Genomic DNA, 23,119 nt, shown 5'->3' with positions numbered 1-23,119 from the left:
GTTCTGTCTTATTGCTGCAAACGGGAGTGCAAGACCTGAATTTGGCCTCCCACCAGTTTTATTCTTTGCCCACAGGGACTTAAATGTATTCTGTTTTTGGTCATGGCCAGCATTTGAAAATAAGGAGTTATTAATATATATCTAGACATTGGGCTTCTTAACAAAAGTGGGCAGAATGGGCATTGCTGGTCCCCTACCCCACCATGGCGGCTCTCCCTCAAGCTGCCGCCCCTGACGCCCTTACCTGGGCATGCTCACTGTGGTTCACCACAGACCCCATCACTCCCTATTGTGTCTGCCTTGCTTCATTCATTTATGTTACTTCCATGGCCCCTGGAGTTTTTACATTTGAAGCTTTGTGTTCTGTCTCATCAGTGTGATTTAGTGACATGATCTTTTCAGGGGTCAATCTCTTGTCTCTGAGGCAGAGAATGGGTCTTGTCCACTACTGAATTATCAGCCCTGAGCACAGTGCCTGGCACGTAGTAGGTACTCAGGAAATGTTTGCTGAACTTACCACTATATGGCACTGCGTGAGAATGACAAAAAAGGAGAGAGCGGGCTGAAGGGGAAGAGGGTGGGGAAGGCAGCCTGGGAGCTCGGCCCAGCGTGGGCCATGTGGGCAAGGGCGCCTCCTAAGCCCTGGGTTCTGCGTCGCTCCCCACAGACGTGCTTGTCCACTCCAGTGCCTCACCTGGTGATGAGAAGAAACTGGCCAGAGGGTGGTACAGGCTCCTGCAAGTGGCACCAGTGTTTCACCGTCCTCTCTTTTGCCCAGGAAGTTAGAAGCAAGAAGCCCAGAAAGATCTCCAGGGGCAACAGCAAGGACCCATGGCCAAGGGCCACTGGGGGGCAGTGGGGATGACCCACCAGGCTCTGTGGGAGGCGCCGTGTGGGTGCCCACAGCGCCAGCAGGTCACTCTGCCCACGGCGTGTGGTGGCAGCCCTCGTCAGGAGAGAAAATGTGTCCATCTCCATGTTGTCTGTTCCTTCTCTTCTGTCTCCTGTTAGGACATTTGTCGGTGCTGTAGGGTCCACCTCATAACCCAGGACGGTCTTATCTCAATCCCTAACTGAGTTACATTTGCATAGATCCTTTTCCAAATAAGGTTGCACTTACAAGTTCTGGGATTAAACATATCTGCCTGGGGGCAACTATTCCTCCCAGTACAATACCCAATGTTTAGAGTGCTTTCTATAAATCTGAACTGTTCGTGCATTACTTAATCATTTGATTCAGTTAAATATCAGAGGAGTGATTCGTGGGTAGTTCCTGCCTTGGAGCCTGGTGCTGTTTTCCCAAGTGATGGGGCAGTGTGTGACCGTGTGACCCCATGAGCATTAACCAAAGGAAGGGGGTTGACACACACATTTTCTAGATTTTCTGGATTCCCTGCTTGGCCTTCACCATGTGCAATATCCCTTCGCTTCTTTGTAAAATGTGTGGTGAATGCTGATAGGGTCTTTGTGAAAGTTAAAGAGATTCTCTATATAAAACACTTATTACAGTGAACATGATAAATGTTATTTATTGATATTAGCTATTACCTGAGGCAAAGCATACAAACACACCAACACTGAACAAATTTTAGATCATTTGAGTTATTGTTTATAGAACACCCATGAGAATTTGTCCAACTTATTTTCAAAGGATCCAGGAGCTTTTTTCTTACTAGAGAGAAGGTCATTAAATTTTCTAATACTGAAGGTGACATCTGAGTTGAGACCTGGAGGCAAGGTGGGTATGAGTTGTGTGGCTCTCCTGGGAAGAGCAATCCAAGCAGAAGGAGCAGCCGGTGCAAAGTCCTGAGAGAACAGCTAGATTGTGTCTGGGGACCAGCTGTGGTCCATGTGGCTGGAGATGAGTTGCAGGGCAAATGAGGTCAGAAATACAAGGATGGGGGAAGGTCATGTAGGACTTAATAGGTCTTTGTGAAGACACCGTATTTTGCTTGATGTTTTTTTGAAATTAGGATACTGGAGCCCAGGAATTGCATGGCTCAATTTTTATATTAAAAGGATATTCCTGACTAACTGATAAGAATGGAGTAGAGACGCACACGGCAGAAGAGGCAGGGAGATCACCGTGAGGAGGCTGCTGCAGTACTCCTGGCTAGCAACGAGGGCGATTTAGACCAGGGCAGTCACCAAGAGTGAGGAGCATGGGCAGCACCTGCTGTATTTTGAATCCTGAAGTGCCAGAATTGGTAATATAATAATAATAAGAGAAGAGTCATGATAACTAAACGTTTTTGTCCTGAGGCAACTGGAGGAGAAAGATTCCTGCAAGTGAGATGGAGAGGATGCAGGGGAGAGGCAGGCAGGTATGGGAAGAAATAGAGGTGTTCATGTTGGGACCTGTTAAGTATGAGATAGCTCTTAAGCATCCAAGTGAAAATGTTGAGGTGGTAGTGAGACAGAAGAGTCTGGCATTAGTGAGAAGTCTGGGCTAGAAATATGAATTTGGGAGTCATCAGGCTATAGTTGGTGTTTCAACCTATGAGACTAGACGAAATCCCAGAGGGTGTGAGTAGCCACAGAAACAGGAGATACAAGGACGGAACTTGGAGGCACTCTAGTGTTCAGGGGTCAGAGAGACAAAAATAAACAGCAGAGGAGACTGAGAAGGAGATGCCGGTGAAGGACAAGGAAAACCGGGAGCATCTGGAAATCAGGTGAAGACATGTGAACAGGGTTTTGATGATGGAACAGGAGTTTATTAGGGCAGTGATCCACAAAGCATGGTCCTAGACTAGCAGCATCAGCATTTGGAAGCTCCCTAGGAATGTGCAGAATCTCAGGCCCCAACCCACATTACTGGATCAGAGACTCAGATGGTAGGGCTTTCTAAGGGATTCTGATGCACCCTCAAGTTTGGGAATCACTGACCTAGGCATAAATTTGCCTGCACAAAATTGTGAAGAGCATTAAGAAGGAAACACCTCCACCAACTCTTTCTTTCCTGGAAGAGAGTATTTTTACAAATTTACTTAATGCTCAAAAAAACAATTTGGACGTCATATCTCATCCAAAAAAACCATGGGTACATCATAGTAATTCCCTCCTTGATACCCCCATCCCACCCCTCACATCCCAATTTAGAATCGTTCTACTAATTTATCATGGCTCTTTGGAGAAGAGGAATGCCCCCATTTCACCGGACAGAGGGAATGCTGAGCACCAGGCATGCCAGACATTCCACTGCTAAAAAAAGGGGGGTGGTATTCTGGGTTAGCTATTACTGGGCCATAAACACTGAAACTCCTGAGATATAATGCTTATTCACGCAACCGTTTCCAAAAGTTTCTTCTAGGTTTTTCTAGGAGAATTCCACCTCTTCCATTCTGGGGAGAAGTTAAAAATTAGGGCTAGCCCTGAAGGACTGGCATGCCAGATGAAGGGAGACTATCCCCAGAAATAAGCTGGTTCCCGCAGCGGATGGGCGGGGCGGGGCGCCTCCAGTCCCAACCCAGCGGAGGCGCTCCTGAAAAGCCTGCCCCCTCCAGCTGTCTGCAAGGGGTCTGGTCCCAAGCTTTAAAACCCTGGGCCCGGGCACTGCATCCCGACCTCTCCTCTCCCAGCCAGTCGTGGCTGGCTTTTCAAAAGAGTGCGATTGTCTCCTCCCGCCCAGCCCCATCCTCGCCCAGGACCAGCTGTGCGGCTGCAGCTTCATTTGGGACTCGATTTGATCCGTGGCTGCAGCAGAACGAGCGCTTGCTCACCATTTAAGCACCTTTCAGCTTTCTGCTCAGCTCCCGGAGCCGCTTTGTAAAGTCGGGCAGCTCCAAGTGCACGCTTTGCCTCTGGACTTCTCCCGCCCGCGTCCCCAGCGCCCCCGCCTCCCACGCTCCCTTCCACCAGGAGCAGCGCGTCCCAGCGGGCTGGCAGCTTGCACCCTTTTCCGGTCCTCCTCCCCAAAGCGTGACCATGCTGGTAAGAAGCGTCCTCCTGGCGGTGCAAGGTAAGGCCTAGACCCCGGGGGACCCCTGGGGAGCGCTCTCCTGACCCTCTCCCGCTCCTGCTGTCCGGGTGGCCCGGCTCGCTGTCTTGCCCTGGGGCCATCTGAGGGCGCCTCCTGAACCTCCTCAGCCGCTAACTCCCTCCCCAAGCCTCGCGTGCGGTGGCGATGGGGGGCGTGTAGGGTCTGGCAGTGGAAGCTCCGGTGAGAGGGGGGAGCAGGGAACAGTAGTGCATACGTCTCCCGCCCCCTCCGCGCTCCTTCCCCCCTCTTTCCCCAGGTAGTCCCCCACGGGCGCCCCGAGTTGGTGCAAGAGCTCCCAGGCCCGAGCCCAAACTGAAACTTGCTTTGTGCCTGCAGCCCTGCAGCTTGTGGGTGCCCTGGACCTGCCCGATGGGTCCTGCACCTTTGAAAAGAGCACCTGTGGATTTGACTCGGTGTTCGAGTTCCTGCCCTGGATTTTAAATGAGGAAGGTAAGGGCTCAGCCTACAGGTCAGCGGTGAACTTTCCTCCTTGCTGGTTGGCTCTTTCAAGTGGATAATGTTATCTTGGGGTAAATCCCTTCGGGAGGAAAAGTGTGAGTCATGCAGCCTCCTTCCAACCTTCAGCTGTGCTGTGCCGGTGCCCTGGAAAGAGATGGGGGTGGGGGCGCCCTTTGTTTACCTGGCCTTTGGGTAGAATCTCTGAGATTTTGTCCCTCCCCCTCAGCACTCCTCAATGACAGGCAGAAAGAGGGCCCAGTTAATGATTGTTACCCACCAGCTATGTGCCTCCTGCTCCTCAGCCACTCTGGTCCTCAGTAGACACTTCTATGAACTGGGAAAGTCGGATGGGGCTCTTCCCACCCTGCAGGAATGGTTCTGTAGCTCTGGGATGAGACCTCAATGCTAAGTAAGACCTGTGGGCCTGGCAGTGTTTTGTGGCATGACTTCATCCTCATACTACTGTTGTATTTACAATCCAGTACTTGGCAAAAAAAAAGTCCGTGACCATGTGCCTGAGGTCACAGCTGGCCAGCGCTGGTCACTCTCACCACTACATATGGTTTGGGTTCTGGTGGCCAATTTTAAATGCAGGTCTTCAGATGCCTCTTCTTACCCTTCATTTATATGGGAAAGAGTCAGTAGTTCTCCAGGGCCCACCAGCAAGTGCTGGGCATTCCCTCCTTCCTCTCTCTTCCCTGTGTCAGCCCATTGAGAAGCATGATGCCAAAAGCCATTCAGACTAGAAAATAGCCTCCTTAAAAAACTGTGGTGCATAAAGGCGATCAGCTAGTCTCCTTCCCCTCTTTGTTGTCGGTAAGCCCCAAAATCATCCAAATCATCCAAGCTGGCTCCCTGGGGCAGGGTAGAGCCCAGAACCCCTGCGTAGCAGGTGTGAACTGTCATCACAGCTTATTAAGTGCCAGGCTTCTGTTTGGGGCTTTGCATACATTAGCTTCTCTGATGGTCAGAGGAGGGAATCTCAGAATATTCAAATGGCTGGCCCATGTCACATAGGGTCAGTCAGTGGCCAGCCCTGTGCTGTCCTGTTAGGGGAGGAAACAGGAGGGAACCAGTTCAGTGGTAAACTTTATTTATTGCCAATAATTGCCAAGTCTTGACTGCAGTTTACAGTTTACTTAGGGATGGCTGAGAGAAAGCAGTTCCTGGTTTATTATCTGAGAGCTTTCTGCCTTGCTGGTGGATGGCCTGAGGAGAGTCTCTTTCATCTCACCACCCCACCCTTTGTCCTGTTCCTATTGTGTATGAAGCATTTTGAGAGATGGCCTGACAGGCCTAGGGACTGGTTTTGAAGATTCTTCTCCAGCGCTGTACTTCTCAGAGGTTAGCTGCATTGCAGTCATCTGGTGGGCGTGTTAAGACACAAGTTGCTGGGCCCCACCCCCTGGGTCTCAGATTCAGTGGTTCTGGAGTGTGGCCTTCCTAACAGGTTCCCAAGCACTATTGCTGCTGCTCTGGAGACCAACTTTGACAAACACTGACCTTCAGAACGTGTGTTCATAGACATGCACACACATGCCCTGAGCTGGTGGCCCCTAGTAGGGTTGAGACCAGCGTACAAGGGCTACTTGCATGACCCTGAGAGCAAAAACCTCCTGTGTTCTAAACACCTCTCTTGCCTCACCCCAGTCCTGCCTGGCCTTGAGGAAGGGAAATCAACATCACCCCTTAAATCCAGGAGCCTCAGTCTCTGAGCACACACCACCAGCCCTCCATCAGGACAGTCAGCCCCTCACAGCCTGCTCCTGGGTCAGTGGACATGCCCCAGCCTGCTGAGCTCAACTGCCTCCCCGATCCACAGGAAGTGCTCTCTGCAGGGCTGGCAGTTAAAAAGTGCCCCTTCAGGGGACACAGGAAGGTGCTTATGGGAAAAGGTGATTATGGTTTAACAGTATAATGAAAGCACTGTTGCTTTCCATTTTGCTTTCTTTCTGAACTTCTAACAGTTACTGTTTGCTGGCTCAGGACTGGGACTACTGGCTTGGCTGGGGAAAGTTAATTCATTCTCCTGCACCCGCAGGAGCAGGCAGGTCAGGCTTCTGTCATTAGAAATCAAGTTTTTCAAAGGCCAGAGCTTGGACCTAACAGTTCACTCTAGAGGGGCAGTGAAGTAGGTGTGTGTCAATTGCTGTGGTTGCCTGCTGAGAAGCCATCACTAAGAATTTCCATTATAAACCCATTTCTGGGTTGATTAAATTAAAGATAATAAAATTGTCCCAGGCTGAAATTTGGCAAGCTGTCCACAAGCCTCTGCAAATTTATCTTCCTGCAGAAACCCTTTGAAACTGGTTTCAATCACCTGTGTCTGTTGGATCCACTGTAGAATGTTGTATGTTTCAGAGACTTCTGCCCACAGGTATTTGGAACACAAATGGCCCTTTGTATATGTGGTCAGTAGGTTAATTTACAGTGGAGAGAACAAAGCTAAAGACTGGTGGCCGAGTTAAATGGGGAAACGAATCTACAAATTAGAATTTCATCACAGGAAGATCAAATCTGGGAGTGGTTGCATGAATCTGCTTATGTCTCAAAATATCTCCCCAGCTGCCCTAAACGGTGTTTGAGGTCTACTCATTTTGGGTTTTTTTAGAGTATTAAATCTCTAAGAATCTCCAGTTACAGTTCTCCACTGTCCCTAGTCCATGGCCGTTTTGAAATTTACTTAATCTCCTGTGGGTGCAGAATGGGTGAGGTGGGAGCTGGTGTTTCCTTGGTTGTGCAATGGAGGCACCCCAGGGGTGGGGGGCGGCACTAATGCAGGTGACTGAGCACTGCAACCAGCCTCATCTACTTTCTGGTTTTGCTAATGGTTGCCCTGTTTTCTTGATTTCCCTCTACACTTTTTGTAGGATATTTTTATTTTCCCTAATTTATCAAGAGAAGTGAGATTATGTTAGACTCAAATTTGGAACTCACATCTAAATTTTAGGTTCAAATTAAATCCAAGAAAGAAAAGATCCATTTTATCCTATAAAAGTCTTCTTTATCAAAGAATATTGGAACCCCTTTGAACAATAGTCCTCTGCTGAAATGGAGTTTGTTGGTTCCATCTCCCCAGTGCCAGCTGTGGGGGCAGAAGCCCTTTGGCTGAGGATTATTGGAGGTTATAAACTTGGCCTCATGCGGGAAGAGTTACAATTCAAATTAGTCATTGGGTAGATGTTTTGGACACCCTGGCTTAGCACCTTTAACCTAACTATGAAAAAGCCATTGAAGGGGTGAGGAAGGGAGGTAGGGTAAAAACCCAGTCTACGTACTGCTCCTTAATTGGAAGTTTGGAATTCTAAGCCCCTTGGGAGAGGAAGGTAGATACACATCAAGTTATGTGTCAGGTTAAAAGAAGGTAAGAAAAGGAAATTCAAAGCACTTGCAGTAGGGAATGCATTTTTTTCTACAACAATGAGGGTCAGGGCTTATGAAATTGCCTAATACAGGAAAAGTTTGGATGGCATTTGTACCTCAGGGCAAATGATGGTATCTGAGGCAGGGAGGACAGTTCCAGGTTTGGCATACGCAGGGGTGGGGAGGGCGTGGTGGAGTGTTGAAATCCCATCGTAAGTACATGCACATGGTGTTCTAACACCCTTTCTCCACCCAGACCCATTCCTTCTCTCTTAAGGACACTTTAGGTTACTTGACTATCTGAGTTTCAGTTCTGCATTCAGTCATGCGCCAATTATTAATAGTGGTAAATCCCGCCTGTTATGTCAGCCAGAGCCAAAGTCTGGCTAGGGGTCTTTCCTAGGAGAGGAGGTCCAGTCTTCCCTTCCTATGGACTAGTCTTTTCCCTACTCTGGGGGCTGGCTCAGCATCCCACCTGAACATCACACGGTCATAAGGCAGTTCTGACCCATCTGGGCCTGCACGAACCCCCATCGCCTCTGCTCAGTGGTCCCTGGTGCCCTCTCAGCAAAAACACAGCCCCCATGTGGTGTTTAGGCTGGAGAGCAACACGAGTCTGGGGGGCGCCTGGATGTCTCTCAGAGGGATACTCACCCCAGAAAGTTGTTCCTGCGTATCACGTGGCATTCCCTCAGGCACTGTGGCTATTGCTGCTGTCGGGTTGAGCATGGCTGTCGTGTGCTGTGTCTGAGCCTGGCTTTGGCTTGTGCTCTGGCTCTGCCTGGGATTCTAGATCCTGGAGATGGGCCTTAGAGGTCCTCTGGGACAAACTCCTCATTTTACTGGGGCCCAGACCGGCTACCAGTCATGGTCATAGACCAAGGCAGGGGCAGCCCTGGGCTGGGCCTCATTTCCTCAGCTCTCTACCTGTCTGTCCCCAGCATTGCTGTCCCTCTGCTAACATCCCTGTCCCCACTGGCTCCTGGACCCTGGAGCTTAGGTGTATTAATTGTAACAAGTTGGAAACTTTTCCTCAGCCATCTAATTATATTTCCTACATATGGAAGAATATAGGTTCCACAGGCACAGTTCTCTGGGCCTTCCAGATCCACAGAACACTACATTTTATGCTTTATCATGTGTTTACTCATTCTTTCATATGTGTAGGGGTTCCACCTATCTGCAATCTTTAGCATATAGAAAAGGGGCTGGTGCATAGTAGATACTCAATAAATATTTGTTGAATGAATGAATTTGCTGAATGAATAAATCCAATATTATTGGATGTTTAAAAAGTTCTTACGCTTTTTCATGTGTGCTTCTGGTTCATTTTGCACCTTCAAAGGCAATCTGTTATAATGAGAAACAATTTAAGCCTAGTGGTTAATATGAATTCTGGAGATGAACAGATTGGATTAGGATCCAGGCTCTGCCTTTTCATGCCTTGAGCAAGTTATTTAATCTCTCTGTGTCCCAATTTCCTTGGATATAAAAATGAAGATAATAAATGTACCTATCTTACAAGATTGCTATGAAGATTAAGTGCATTAATACATTTAACACATGGTGAGCACTTCATACATGCAACCTGGTGTTATTCTTCCTCTCAGTTTTCCTAGATTTCTACTTTATTGAACATGATTTCTTCCATTCAGACAGCTTTCTAATACAGCTTCTGGGGAGCTCAGGGGAGTATGATTTTCTTTTGATTATAATTTTGCCATTTTTTCTTCATTCCAACCAGGAGAAGACCTTTCTTTTTCTTTGGTTAGCTCTATTTTGGATGTCCTTTAACCTCTCAGTGATCTGACTTTCGTGTGGATGAATGAGGTGGATATAAAGTAGTAAGACTGAGTTTCCCACTTGGCTTATAGTCTCTCCCTATCGTTTGGACTCCTTTCTCTACAAATTCTTGGGTTTTGTCAAGAGTCCTTTGCTGCCTGCCCCAGCGCTCTCCCACCTGGCCTGACCTTCCCTGCTTCTCTGCCCCACGAAGTAGATGCCTCAGCATCAGCCAGGCTCCATGATCGATGGTGCGGGCACCTTCTCTGAGACCTCCAGCCGACTGATCTCTCATCCCCTAAGCTGTAGAGCTGGTATCTCATCCCCTAACCCTTGGCCTCCCTGTCAATCAGTCTGCTTTCTGGGCTCTCTTACCTGGTTCCCCAACTTGGGACTTACCCTGCCGGGACTGGTAATATCCGTCCACTTCTCCCTGCTTTGACTCACTTCTTTGGATGTAGGCTCTGTCTGGCCAGCATCCTTCCTATCAAGGCCAACCCCTGTCTGGCTTTCTCCCTACTCAAATGAGAGTTACTGTATGGGAAGTTGCTACCCAACTTTTGGCCTGATCCCCAATAAGATACCTGGGGATTTTCAGGATGTTTCCCTTCTCGTAATTGAAGAAATCAACTGAGGTCATAATATATTGGGAGGAAAAAATAATTTCTTGTCCTAGGACTCTCTACTTTCATTGTCATCTTCAAATCTCTCAGTATACAGTTACCATGCTTTATAACTTTCATCTTGGGATATAGTATTCATAAAAAATTCTGGTTCTTAAAGTAGCAGAATCTCTTTGGTAGGTCACCCCAGCAGTAGTCCTACTTCTATCTCTTATTAAATAGTATTTGATTTTTAAGAATTTAACCATTTATGTTCATAAAAGTGATGGCCCTCTTGATAAGTAAGGCCAATAGGTGATTGAATGTATCTCGGGCATCTTGGTTGGTCAACCCCAATTTTTCACATCTGCCAGTCATCCTACCAGTTTACCTCAATTTTTCTTATGATTGTCTTAATCAATTCAATCATATAAATGTATTCACACATTCAGATTTGGGTTCTTGGAGTGTTTATATATATGTATGAAATACCTATAGGAAAAAAGTAGTGCTTAACACAAGAGAACTAATTGCTGGTGATAAAAGCAGAAGTTATGTAAGAGTAAATTTTCACACTGTATCAGAAATTTCTATTGTTTCCATTAGGCCATATCTCATTTAGCAACGAATAATGTCATACCTAACGTCAGCAAAGCATTCCCAACAACAAAGAATTTATAGGGAAACTCCGATACCTATGCATTAGGTCAATGGTTCTCAACCTTGACTGGATGTTAAAATCACTTAAAAATGTCTAAAAAAATAGTCACATCCAGGCCTTTCCTCAAGAGATTCTGGTTTATTTGGCCAGAAATTGGGCCAGACTTGGCCTTGTTAATAAACAAACACTAACAAATGAACAAACTCCCTAGGTGATTCTAATAGGGACCCAGTGCGATGAGAACAGTGCATTAGAATGACTGCCAACTCCCTACCCATTCCAGATGAAAGAAAAAAAAATGCCCTCTTGTTAAGAATCCTTTAATGATTGTCAGTTGCCCAGTATAAAGTGCAAACTGCCTAGCTTGGCACTCAAGGCCCTTCATGATTTGCCCCAAATTATATTTTTCTTCTTCCCTCCTGTTAATCCCTAATGTGCTGTTCACTCAACACACCCTTTACTTTCTTGCCTTGTTTTATGTGCACTGTTCTCTAGACCTGTATTATCCTGTGTTTTTTTTTTATTTCCCAGCCCTGTTCTGGCTTATTTAAATCCTATGCCTGCTCTTTCTTGAAACATTCCTTGAGTGTCCCAGGTAAATATTCTCCTCTCTTTCTCGCCTTTCCTGCCTTCCCTTCCCTTCCCTTCCCATGGTCCTCTTCTCTTCACTTTCCACCTTGTAAATCTTCTCCTTAGTGGTTCCTTATTGCAGTCTCCACCCCCTCACCTCATCAGAGTTTTACATCTTAGAAAATAGTGACCACATCCTCCCCACATGCCTGACAAACAGTCTGTGGTATCAACAAACACTAAGTTTAATCAATCTCCAGAGCCCTCGTTGAGGCTGATAGGGTAAAAAAAAAAAAGAAAACCCTTGACATTTTTCCCTATAGTGAAAGAGGTTGTGTTTAATAAACCTTCCTACCATAACACTTCAAAGACTTTGGAGGCTTAAGCTGTAATTTCTAAACAAAACAGTGAAACAGTATTTCAGCTTGTCTCACTAACACTTGGTCTGTTCCATTGCTGACATACCAATGGACAAATAGTCCTTGGATTATTTACCCATTAGGGCTCCTGAGTGCCTTGGTCATCTGCCATTACAAACAATCACAACGCAACCTTGGGAGTGATATTGCTTGGTCTGAAAAGTGTTTCTGGCAAGAGATGATCAGGCTTCCAACTAGCTTTTGAGAACTATTGTTTCTAAGGAACTCAAGTGTGAGACGTCAGTGGTACCCGCCTTGATGAGTAAAAGCAGATAGAAATATTTGCTCTTAGAAGAAGCTCTTGCATACTCACTGTGGAGAAACCAAAGGAATAGGTTTGTAATTCAGTGAGATCTTCCAGAATATTTTCTTTTTCTACTTGGTGAGAAGGTTATTTGTGTTTTAGGGGATTCTGAGGCTAAGAGTAAGATAATAATGAAACAACTGTACCATACCGTAATTTCATAGTATTGTGAACAAATCTTATATTTTACAGAAAAAGCTTCTAAGTATATTTATTCTATCAACAAGCATTTGGGTGCCTGTTGTCCATCAGGCACTATATTAGTAGTTGGAGTACAGTGAGAACAGGGAATACATACAGGGTCAGTGTCTGCCTTTGGTAGCAGCCATAGACCAATAGGAGACACAAATCTATAACCATGGCAGAAAGCAAGCAGAATTGTGTACTAGTCAGTGATCTTCACTGCAAACAGCATAAGTTGGCTGTTTAAGCAGGAAAGGAGTTTATTGGAAGGGTATTAGTGCTCAGAACCAACAGGAAGCCTGGAGAGCCATATTAGGCACAAATAAAGAGATGTAAGGCATAGGCAAGGTCCTTCTGGAGGAACCATGTGTGGGACTTTGCCCCTGGACATTTGTTACTGCACTACTGGGCCTGCCAGGTAATTATCCTGTAGGCAATGTATAGTGACGTGACCTACCATCCAATTCAGTAGCTGTGAGGAGGGGCCTTTCTGAGGGAGATAAAATGGGCAATGGGGAGGCTACTTAGGGGACTAGCTAGAGATCCAGCTGAGAAATGGTGAGGGCTTGACTAGGACAGGGTGGTAGGGCAAAAGGGAGGGAGTAAATAAAATACCCAAAAGGGGACTAAATGGCAGGACTGGATTGACTGGGTGGAGTGATGAGTCAGAGGTAGAGGGACTCCCCAGTTTTGCGCTTCAGCAGCTGTTTGGTGGTGCCAAGAGCTGAGAGCATGTCCTGAGGAACATCACGTTAGGGTGGGAAAAGATGTGTTCAGTTCTGAGTTGCCTGGGAAACATCCAGGTGGAGGTGCCCAGCAGGCCTTTGATGTAAGGATCTAAAGGTCAGGTATAGTCTGGGCAGGACTATAGCTGTGGGAATCTTCAGCAGAAAGATAGTGGTAGAAATCTTGCACAGAGATAAGATCACCCAGGAAAATGTATAAGGCGATAATAGCAGGGGACCGGGGCAGAGCCTTAAACTCACATTTAAGGATTAGGCTTAGGAAGGGGGTGGTGCAATGAAAGACACAGAAGGAAGCAGACATGTATAAGGAAAATTAAGAAAGTCCAGGGCCACAGAAGCCAAAGGGGTTAGGATTTTCAAAAGGAGGATGTGTTCAACAGGATCCAGGACAGCACAGAGGTGTGCACAGTGGGACTTGTCTGTTGGAATTGGCAGTTAAGGGCTAGAATGGTGCAGTGTCACGGACAGAACCAGAATGCCCTGGTGGGAGAATGGAGGGGAAATAAGACAGAAGAGAATTCTCAGTAAAGAAGTTTAGATGTTCTCTTTATTAAGGAGAGGTTCAACCAGACCTGCAGAGAAACTTCAGATGAGGTTTTGTTTACATTTTGTTTTGCTTTGTTTTTAGGAAGGGGAGACTTGGGCTTGTTTATGGAGTAAGTAGAAAGGACAGTAGGAAGGAAGGTTCAGAACAGAGGGGGCTTCCTCACTAGCTCTGTATTAGAGTCAATTTCCACTTGACAATTCAGAAGCCTCAAGAAGATCTACCTCTCATGAGCCAGTGTAACCCAGAAGCCCTCCACTGAGTGGCCAAAGACACCTGATTGTCAGTGTCAAAATGGATGAAATTAGCACTGCCAAAGCATTTTAGGTCAAGCTGTAAACTTTCCCTGAAGTTCTCTGCCAAGATTACGCTGAGGACTGAGAAGAGAATCCTTCAAATGATTCCAAGAATACACTCTAATCTGTTACAGAAAAAAATAAGTAAACTTACATTACAAAAAAATAAGTAAATGCAGTGGATGTAGGAGATTGGTAATTATGATGCATCTGGGAACTTATTTATTAAAAAGCAATAACAAGTTTTGTAAGCTACAGGAGAATGTTTTGGATATAAGGAAATTTAATGGTGTAGCATATTCTGTTTCTGTTGTAGGACTGGTTCCCAGTAAGTGTGAAGTGAAACCTCATGAAATAGTTACACAACAGCTTTCTGCAGAGTCAGGGTCTGTGACCCATATGTAGCTTTTCATAGTACCTGCCAAATACACTTGTCATTATCTCTAACCTTCACAACAGTCCTGTGGGTGGTAGTGATCAGCATTTTATAGCTGCGGAAGAATGAGACATGGCAAGATGAAGGTAACATGTCTAAGGCATAGTTAGAGAGTCAGGACATTGACCCAGGCTACCTGGCTCCAGAGACTTGAGGTTTACTTGGCCCCAGGCTCCCTCCCATCAGTGAGTAGGATGACGCCTTTGGACTTTCAGAGGTCAACACTGAGGAACACAGACCTGCTAGAGTTATGCTTCTCTAAAGGTAGGTGGAACCTCTGCAAGATTCTGACCATGTTCCACATTCAGGCTCTCTCCCCTGGGTTCTAGGCCACAGCTACAGCCAGGCCTGCCCTCAGGAGCGCATGGATGCCTTCGGAATACAGCAGGCATCAAGCAGAGAAAGGGAAATGTAAGTTTACTTATTTTTTTCTGTAACAGATTAGAGTGTATTCTTGGAATCATTTGAAGGATTCTCTTCTCAGTCCTCAGCATAATCTTGGCAGAGAACTTCAGGGAAAGTTTACAGCTTGACCTAAAATGCTTTGGCAGTGCTAAGGAGGGCTCCTAAACTTCTGATTCATCCATTCCTACAGTGAAAGAATTAAAAGAGCACATGGATAAACGTGTTTTTCACTAGCGCATTGCCCTCCTAGACAAGCAGTTTGGTACTAATTCATGTGATTACTATTAACAGGATGGCAATGTTGCTATACAGCAATTTGATACAGAACTTAGCTCTATGCCTAGAAAAATTTCCATTCCTTATTTGAGAAACTTTTGCCTCACTGCCAAGGAGATCTGAAGTGTTATTTGGGGCCATGCTTATAATGAAGATGACTTTAATATGCTTTAACTTCACTGAGAAGCTGCCTTCTTTGCCTACCAATATTTTGTAACTAAGACCATGTCATCTGAAACTATAACTTAAGAAGTTTTCTTTTTTAATCTTCTACAGATTTCTCCTATTTTTGCGACTTAATTAAAAATGGATAACAGCCTGAAGAATTTTCCTTTGAAGTCTGTTTTGACCCTGTATTAGCCCATTTTAAAATACAAGCTTTATAGAAACCCTTTGGTTTTCCATTAAAAATCCTGAAAATTGGGAATAAGCATCTGAAATCACACCATTGTTTCTGAAAATTTTTTCGCATTCCCACAAATTCTGAAAAGGCAAATATGAGCTAAACATTAGTATCTTTCCTTTCCTTTCTTCTTCTTTTTTTTAAGAATAAACATGGAAGAACAGGCCCTTTTGGACTCACATTTGACACTTAGGAATAATTGGGAAAAAAACCCTAATATATTGTAGGTTATATATTAGTCCTGTAGATTTTCATCCTTGTTGTCAACATAAAATAGTCAATGAACTACCTATACCTGGTTCTCTATTTAATATTGTATAATAGAAGTGAGGTTAGAGGTAACAAATACATTGGCATAAGGCATGATTCATTTTTAACCTCGGGCTTGTGGACTAGAACTTATTTGCTGTCCAGTGCATATGCTTTATCAATTTCAAAAGGAAACTGATAGCTATAGAACATAAATCCCAGATTTTTAGACCACCCCCTCATTTAAAGAAAATCAATAATTACCAACAATGTCATGTGCAAGTTTGATCCAAGTGGCCCTCTTGCCATCGAGTATGCTATTAAGCAACTTTTGAGAGAGGACAAAGGCGACCTATTTGTGTAGCAGCTGAAAGTGGACAGCTCAGTTACTAAGAAAGTTTCTCTAGTCCTCAGAATATCCTTTAAGCTTCTTGCCTCTCCACAAACTCAGCTACTCACATAAAAATTGCTGGAAGATATAAAGGATGCCACATCGCACATATTTTTAATTAACTGTTCATTTGTCATTTTGGTTATCAAGAATCATTCATAATTTTGTGGCTCTATAAAATAAGTTTGGACATATTTATGATCTCTTGCTGAGCATATATTGGTTTAGTAGTCTAAGGTTTCTTGGAAAATTAATGAGTCTTGGAAAAATACCCATCTATCCAAATGTGCCATGAATCACGGTCATGCACAAAAGATGCTGCATTTGATACTCAGATGATTTAAGAACTTTTCCTTGGAAACATTTGACAAAGGAAAAGGCCTAAAGAGTGAGTGCACTACAGGGATTGGTGTCAGTCTTCTTTTAGTCTTGATCACCAACCACCAGGTGCATTACAGAATGATTTTGCCATCAAGATGACCTCAGATGGGAGTGGAGAATGATGCATGGCATATTTTATTTAAATATTTTGAGAATGGACATATCAGTGATCATTTATGTTTGTCCTTAGATCTTATTTTCGAGTTGCTAAAACAAACTGGCATTTTAGCATTTGCAAAGATCAAAGTGGCATTTGCAAGCTTTTACTGAGCACTGAATGATCCAGAAAACCTAGAATAAAAATGATTAATAACAATTATTTATGTAACATTTATTGAGCAATTATTATAATGTCAAGAACCATGCTAGATGTCTTGCATGTCTAATCTCATTGAATTCTTACAATGATCCAATGAGGAAGATACTGATTACAATAGAAGAAATGGGTTTAAAGATTTTTAGCATTACCTAAAGTCATGGAGCAAGTCACTGATGGAGCCTCCTTTTAAGATTTTAACCTGCATTTGTCTGGAAAGACTAAGAAAATAACCACTCCACTATTTTACCTCACTTTTCCCACTTTCCCTTGACGTAAGGTCTCAAAGGATCTTTGTGATAGAAATAATAATAGTAGTTATAATAATAGCTAACTCTTATGATGGAGTAATTTCTCTCATCTATATACTGTTCTGTATGTTTAATGGCATTAGCTGATTTAATTCTTATAGCTCAGTGAGTCAGGTCTTATTTTCATCCTCGTTTCGGGGTAGAGGAAAGTGAGACATACAGAAATAATGATTTTCAGGTCACAGAGATCATAGGCGGCAGGGCTATATTTTGTAATGGATTTTATGGTTTAAGTCTGTGTTGTGTACAATATAGCAATTGCAATATTCATTTTTTCCACTGTACTTTGAAGTGATCAACTTTTCTATTTGAGTTCTGATATGAATTACTGAGATCCAAGTAAGGGCATTACTTCTTCCAAATTCTTCCATACACAGGGATCCTACCACCAAATAAATTCTAATTTGAGGAAATGCAAAATCAGTCTTTTCTTTTAGAAATGACATAGAACCCTGGGACAACAGAATGTCTGCCTGTTTCCAAGTGCTAAATGAGATAACTTCGGGAACTCCTCTGGGAGTCTCAAACTCACAGCATCCCCATGAGTGCCCTGCATTCTCTGGACAAATTCCAGTAGAATTTGTTTTTCTTGATAGTTCTGATGGTCTGGTTTTGAAAACGAGCCAAGTATCCTCAAGTAAAATGAAGGAAAAAAAAAAAGAAAAATGTAGTATTTGGCTAATTGGGTTACATAAAAAGACATTAGGAACTCAAATTGGTAGGGATATAGTCAGGAGACACCATACAAGCTGAAGGACAATGGAAGTCTTTCACCCTTGGCATAAAGGCAGGGGGTGGGCTCAGTCTTTCTCTTTTCATTCTGTACTGGGTGATGTCTTTTGATGCATGGGGTATGAACTGCATCTCTCGTTTAATTCTTACAATGACCCACTGAGGAAGGTACTCTTAAGACGTAAAGATATTGCAGGTTAGAGAGTTTCTTTTAACATTTCCGAAGTCTATCCCATGGGGCATGAGCATGTGTTTTAAGATACCGTGTAATAATAGGGACGTAGGCCTGTTATTCAGAGTGAGCACCTTTAGCTTAATTTTATTCATTTAACATTTGTTTACCTGTGCTGGGCAAGGACTAAGAAAGGTAGGTACCTTTAAGGAACTCCCCATCTAGTAGAAGAAATAAGATACGTGAACAGCAGCCATCTCTACTGTCACTGAGACCAGTGCATAGCAAGGAAAATGTAAAATTGCCTGGGAGTTCAGAGGTTAATGAGAGCTGGCAAGGATGGGACCATGTGGGTAAGAGGAAACCTTTTGATGGTCCTGATGACCAAGAGGGCATGACTCTTAGGTCATGTCAAATGTCAGGAGTAATGAGGGCAAAGGCAGGAGTGGGAAAACAAGGGGTTTGGTCTAGAAGGAGTATGAAAACTCTTTTGACAGGTGTATTGGATGCAGGAGGAAAAAGAACATAAATAAACCTGGTATTTGTCACTTTACCTCAGGCCACACCCATGCACACAAGAACCAGAAAGGTCCATCTCATTTGAATGTATAGCCTTTTTTGCTAACACTGTGGACAGTTATACACAACTACACTACATAGTTGGACACTACATGGGATGGTTACACTATAGAGTTATCTGTGCAGCAAAACTGCTATTTCCCAGCCTCAGAGAGGATGCGTAGGTCACAAATAGTTTCTTGTAGGTTGGTCAGTGGTCAGTCACTGTTACCACTTTCTGGACCCAACAACCTGTCACTGTCGACAATAGCTGACCCCTTGACAAAATTTCTAACCAGCTAAAGAAAGGAATGCTTTTCAATCTTGAGTTTTGGGTAAATAAAAATAAAATCATAAGTAGCCTGTAGTGAAAGCATAGCCTTAGACTGTTGGTGAGTGATTTTGTATCTGTCTACCAAAATGCAGTGGCCTGACAGACGCTATACTGAGGGGATCAGTATTCAACTCTTAAGTGACCAGGCAATTACTTCTGTGGATCCATAATAATACAGTATGGAAAATTACTTGTTAATCAGAACTTCAACCATGATAAAATAATAATGACCATTAGTACCTATGTTGCACATAACCATACCTGTACACCTCTAAACCTCACTATGACACTGCTTTCTATGGCTATCTCCATTTTAAAGGTATAACAGCTGAGACCTAGCACCATTATTCAGTCTGCTCCAGGTCACACGGCCAGAGCAGGACTGGAACGAGGTCTGTCTGCTCCAAACACTATATTTCCATTAAATGTCTTCTTGGAGTAAACAGGATTCTAACCTCTCATTTGTTAACTATTTTGAGAATGTTTTCTCCCAAACCAGCCTCTTCACCTCTGTCTTTGCCAAGAGCTATTCACTTTTGCCTTCATCCATAATGAACATCTCTCCCAAGCTGCCCTGAGGCCAGAGATTGCTTTGTGCCCCAGCACCTGTCCTCCTCATGGTAGGCATTTAATAAAGGCTTACTGAACCTGACTCATCTTCCTCCCTCCCTTCCTGTTAAGCTCATCCTGCAACATCTCCTCCCCCTCTCACCTTCTCCCAGTGTTTCTTAGTACTTCTAAGCCTAAAAGTAATTCTTTCCTTATTCACTCAGGGAACCTAGTACCATAATCACAAAACCAACATCATGTCCCACTTCCCAGGCCAGATTCATAAAGTAGAAATGAAGAGAGAGCTTCAGCACTATATTCAGTTTTTCCAGTCTACAGTTTTTGAGGATATAGATTTCCTTATCCTTTTTCCAGGGCCAGTGTGCTGGCTCATGGCTCTACCAGCTGGAAGAGATGCTAAAAATGCGGAGTACCTGTGAGGCCTGCACTGCCACACCCAGTGCCCAGTTCTCAAGATCCATTTACTGGAGCTCAGTACGTGTTGATTCATTGATAACTGAAATAGGTGAAGATTAGCAGTAGTGCCATTTCCTGTGCCTGCAACCCAATCTCCCCAGATCTTTACATAGCGGACTCTTTCTCATCATCCCAGCCTTGCCTGAAGTGTTACCTCCTTCCCTGAGCCCCATCTCAAGTTCCACCTCCCTCATGGTCACTATCATATCACCCGATTTTAATTCTCTCTAGAGGGCATTAGCTCTCTGATATTTTTCTTGTTTATTCAATTGTGTGTTTAGCCTGTCTGTGTCACTGTGGATTCTCTGGTGCCCAGCACAGTGTCTGCCACCTGAAAGACACTCAATAAGAACCTGACAGATAGGTGGAACAAATTTTAATCTGGTGGCGATGCCACCCTAGAAACATATAAAGGCCAACACATTGCCAGGATTTGTTAAATAAAAAGAAATACCAGATGGGCCTGAGCATCACAGAGATGTTCTGAGGAAGTGAGGTGTGTGTCTGCAGAAGCATTAGGTAGAGAAGGTGAGCTTCTGTTATGCTTTGGTCCTGCTCTTGGGGTACCAGCTCTCCCCTTGTCTGTGGGTTTGAGTGAGTGTCCACTGGGGGAACACAGATTTATTACCCAGACACAGGGGAGGATTTTCTTCTTTTGACAAATATAGAAAGCAATTCCTGCAACAATGAAAAGACATGTAATTTTGGACATGAAATTCTGTGGCAATGCCCAAATGTGAGTAAGGCGCATTTGTGTGTGTGTGTGTGAGAAAGGCAAATCCTTATTTAGTCAATAATCAGAAAGTGATTGTTCAGAAAACTGTCTAGTTTTTCTCAGTCCTGGTTGCATGAATTATTTTAAAATTGTCTTCATTTCCTTCTCTTCCCCTAAAGTTAGCCAAGCTGATACCTGAAATCCATCATGGTAATCAAACTCCAGATCACCTGGAAACATCTCCCTTATTACAGAAGTTTTGTTTGGTTTTGTTTACTATCCCAGTGATACTGAATTCCATCTGGAGCCCTTGAAGCAGTTTGAAAAGAAATTGTCAAATAATGGGTATGAATGTCTGGCCATAGTTCTCATGCATTCTTGTAAAAATGCCCACAGCAAGTTGCATTTCTACAACCCTCTCACTGTGGAGGATGTGATAATCCAGTATCATAACCAAGGTATTAAATCCATGTTCCCTAGCCCCACTTAGAACCATGGCTACTAATCGCTTTCATTTATCATAGGTCCCTGTGTACTTTATACAATTACATTGTCCCTGCTCACAACCACCCTCTGAGGTGGGGGACCTTCCTGTAGTCCACAGATAAGGACACAAGTGTCCAGCAGCTAAGAGGTCTGCCTGATGCTCACGGATAGCACCGGGCATGAAAGCCTATGGTGGTTATCTCCTGCTACATCCCTCCCAAGGCATTGTTCTTTCTGAACCTCTCTTAGAGCACTAACTACTCTTTTGTTTTATTGGCTTTATTTAAGAACATATCTTTTCCCTCCTAGTAGACTGTGATTCTAGAAGTTAGCATCCACGTCTCTTCCTTCTTTTAATCCCCTTGTGCTTTAGCATAATACCCTGCTCATAATAAACTGGGATGGGATGAGGGTGAGGCAAGTGAGGTGCTTACCTTGCGTGTAGCTGTTAAGGTGATGTCATAAAACGCTGTCATCAGGGTTGGTAATATTTGTTGTTGGTTGATTTATTTATTAAAAAAAACTTTTTTTTTTGCCTTTGACCCTTTTACCAATTTCTCCCACTCTACCCCTGCTGCCCATCAACTCTGGAAACCACCAATCTGTTCCCTGTAGCATTAGCTTGTTTGTTTGTGTTTTTTTTAGATTCCATGTATAAGAGAGAGTATATGGTATTTGTCTTTCTCTGACTCTTTCACTTAGCACAATACCCTTGAGATTTATCTGTTTTGTCATAGTTGGCAAGATTTCATTTTTTATGATTGAATAATATTCCAGTGTGTGTGTATTTCTTTATCTATTCATCCATTGATAGACATGTAGGTTGTTCCCACATCTTGGCTATTGTGAATAGTGGTGCCAATTTACAGTAATGTAAATGAGCATGGGGTCACATCTGTCTTTTTGGATTAGTATTTTCATTTTCTTTGGATAAATTACCAAAAGTGGAATTACTGTATCATATGATAGTTCTATTTTTAACTTTCTGTGGAGCCTCCATACTGCTTTCCACAGCAGCTGCTCCAGTTGACGTTCCCACCAGCAGTGTAGGAGGGTTTCCTTTCCTCCACATCCTCACCAACACTTGTTATTTCTTGTATTTTTGATAACAGCCATTCTAACAGACATGTGGTGATATTTCATTATGGTTTTAATTTTTTTTCCCTGATGGCTTATGATTTGGGGCATCTTTTTATGTACCTGTTGGCTATCTGTATGTTTTCTCTGGGAAGTTGTCTATTTTTAAAATATAAAACTAATGCAAAAATTCCATGATGAACAAAATAGCAAAATTTTTAATAAAGACAGCTTCTGAGCCTGTACATGCCTCCCTGGCTTAGTCCTGGCCCTGTAAAACCACTTAATACATTTTGAATGAATGGATTATAGAGTTGGTGTTTGACATATGTGAACAAAGCGTGTCATTAGTGATCCAGTGAAATGTTACTATTAAGAACTCATTGATGAATCAGATGGACTAAAGCTGTTGGCTTTTCTTGCTGTTAGTCCAAGATGTTGATTCAGCTGTACTGGTCACACCCACGAAGCCCAAAAAAACCACTGGAGTCCAGCTTCCCCACCAGTCCTAGCAGTAATCTACCCAACAGGGGGAGTTTTCTTAGCAGAAGGTCAACTCTAAATTGAAAACTGCCCTTGGTTGTCTAAGATTCTGAAGTTCCTGGAATTACTTTTTTATTTTGTTATTTTTCCCTTTTCTTTATTCTTGTTGTTTCAAGAAATCAGAATGGTTGTTTTGGAAAGACAGATATATATATATCTTGATATCCTTCCTCCCTCTATCCCCACCCCTCCACCTGGGCTGGATAGATTATAAGAAACTCCGTAAATATTTGTGAACTTGTTAATTATGGATTATAGGAGATGGACTGTAGGAAAAAGAACAGTTTAATTCTGAGCAAATTAAATTTATATCCAAAGTTACCATTATGTTTTATAGCCAACAAAAAACTTTATATCAAACAAAAAGATTGACAGGTCTAATTTGCTTTCATTTCAG

The 23,119-nt window shown here is 43.6% G+C and overlaps 1 protein-coding gene across 5 annotated transcripts in view; it reads left to right on the top strand.

Moving 5' to 3' along the window:
• Positions 1-3,537: 3,537 nt before the first annotated feature.
• The window catches only part of MAMDC2 (MAM domain containing 2), a 127,457-nt gene continuing 107,875 nt past the window's right edge, over positions 3,538-23,119 (top strand). For 2 of the 5 annotated variants that reach the window (XR_005026386.2, XM_057498588.1), the window contains exons 1-2: positions 3,539-3,961; positions 4,319-4,432. Coding sequence is in view for 4 of the 5 variants with exons in the window: in XM_057498588.1 (XP_057354571.1) it covers positions 3,928-3,961; positions 4,319-4,432 (148 nt within the window). In the remaining variant the exon portion in view is untranslated. Of the gene's footprint in view, positions 3,962-4,318; positions 4,433-14,256; positions 14,612-23,119 lie in introns of those variants that run through there. The other 3 variants (XM_036893465.2, XM_036893464.2, XM_057498587.1) reach the window with 3 other exon arrangements.

The sequence above is a fragment of the Manis pentadactyla genome, chromosome 3 (assembly GCF_030020395.1).
Source record: "Manis pentadactyla isolate mManPen7 chromosome 3, mManPen7.hap1, whole genome shotgun sequence".
Taxonomy (NCBI): domain Eukaryota; kingdom Metazoa; phylum Chordata; class Mammalia; order Pholidota; family Manidae; genus Manis; species Manis pentadactyla.
Note: the sequence above shows the minus strand (reverse complement) of the source record. Positions and strands in the feature narration are given on the sequence as shown.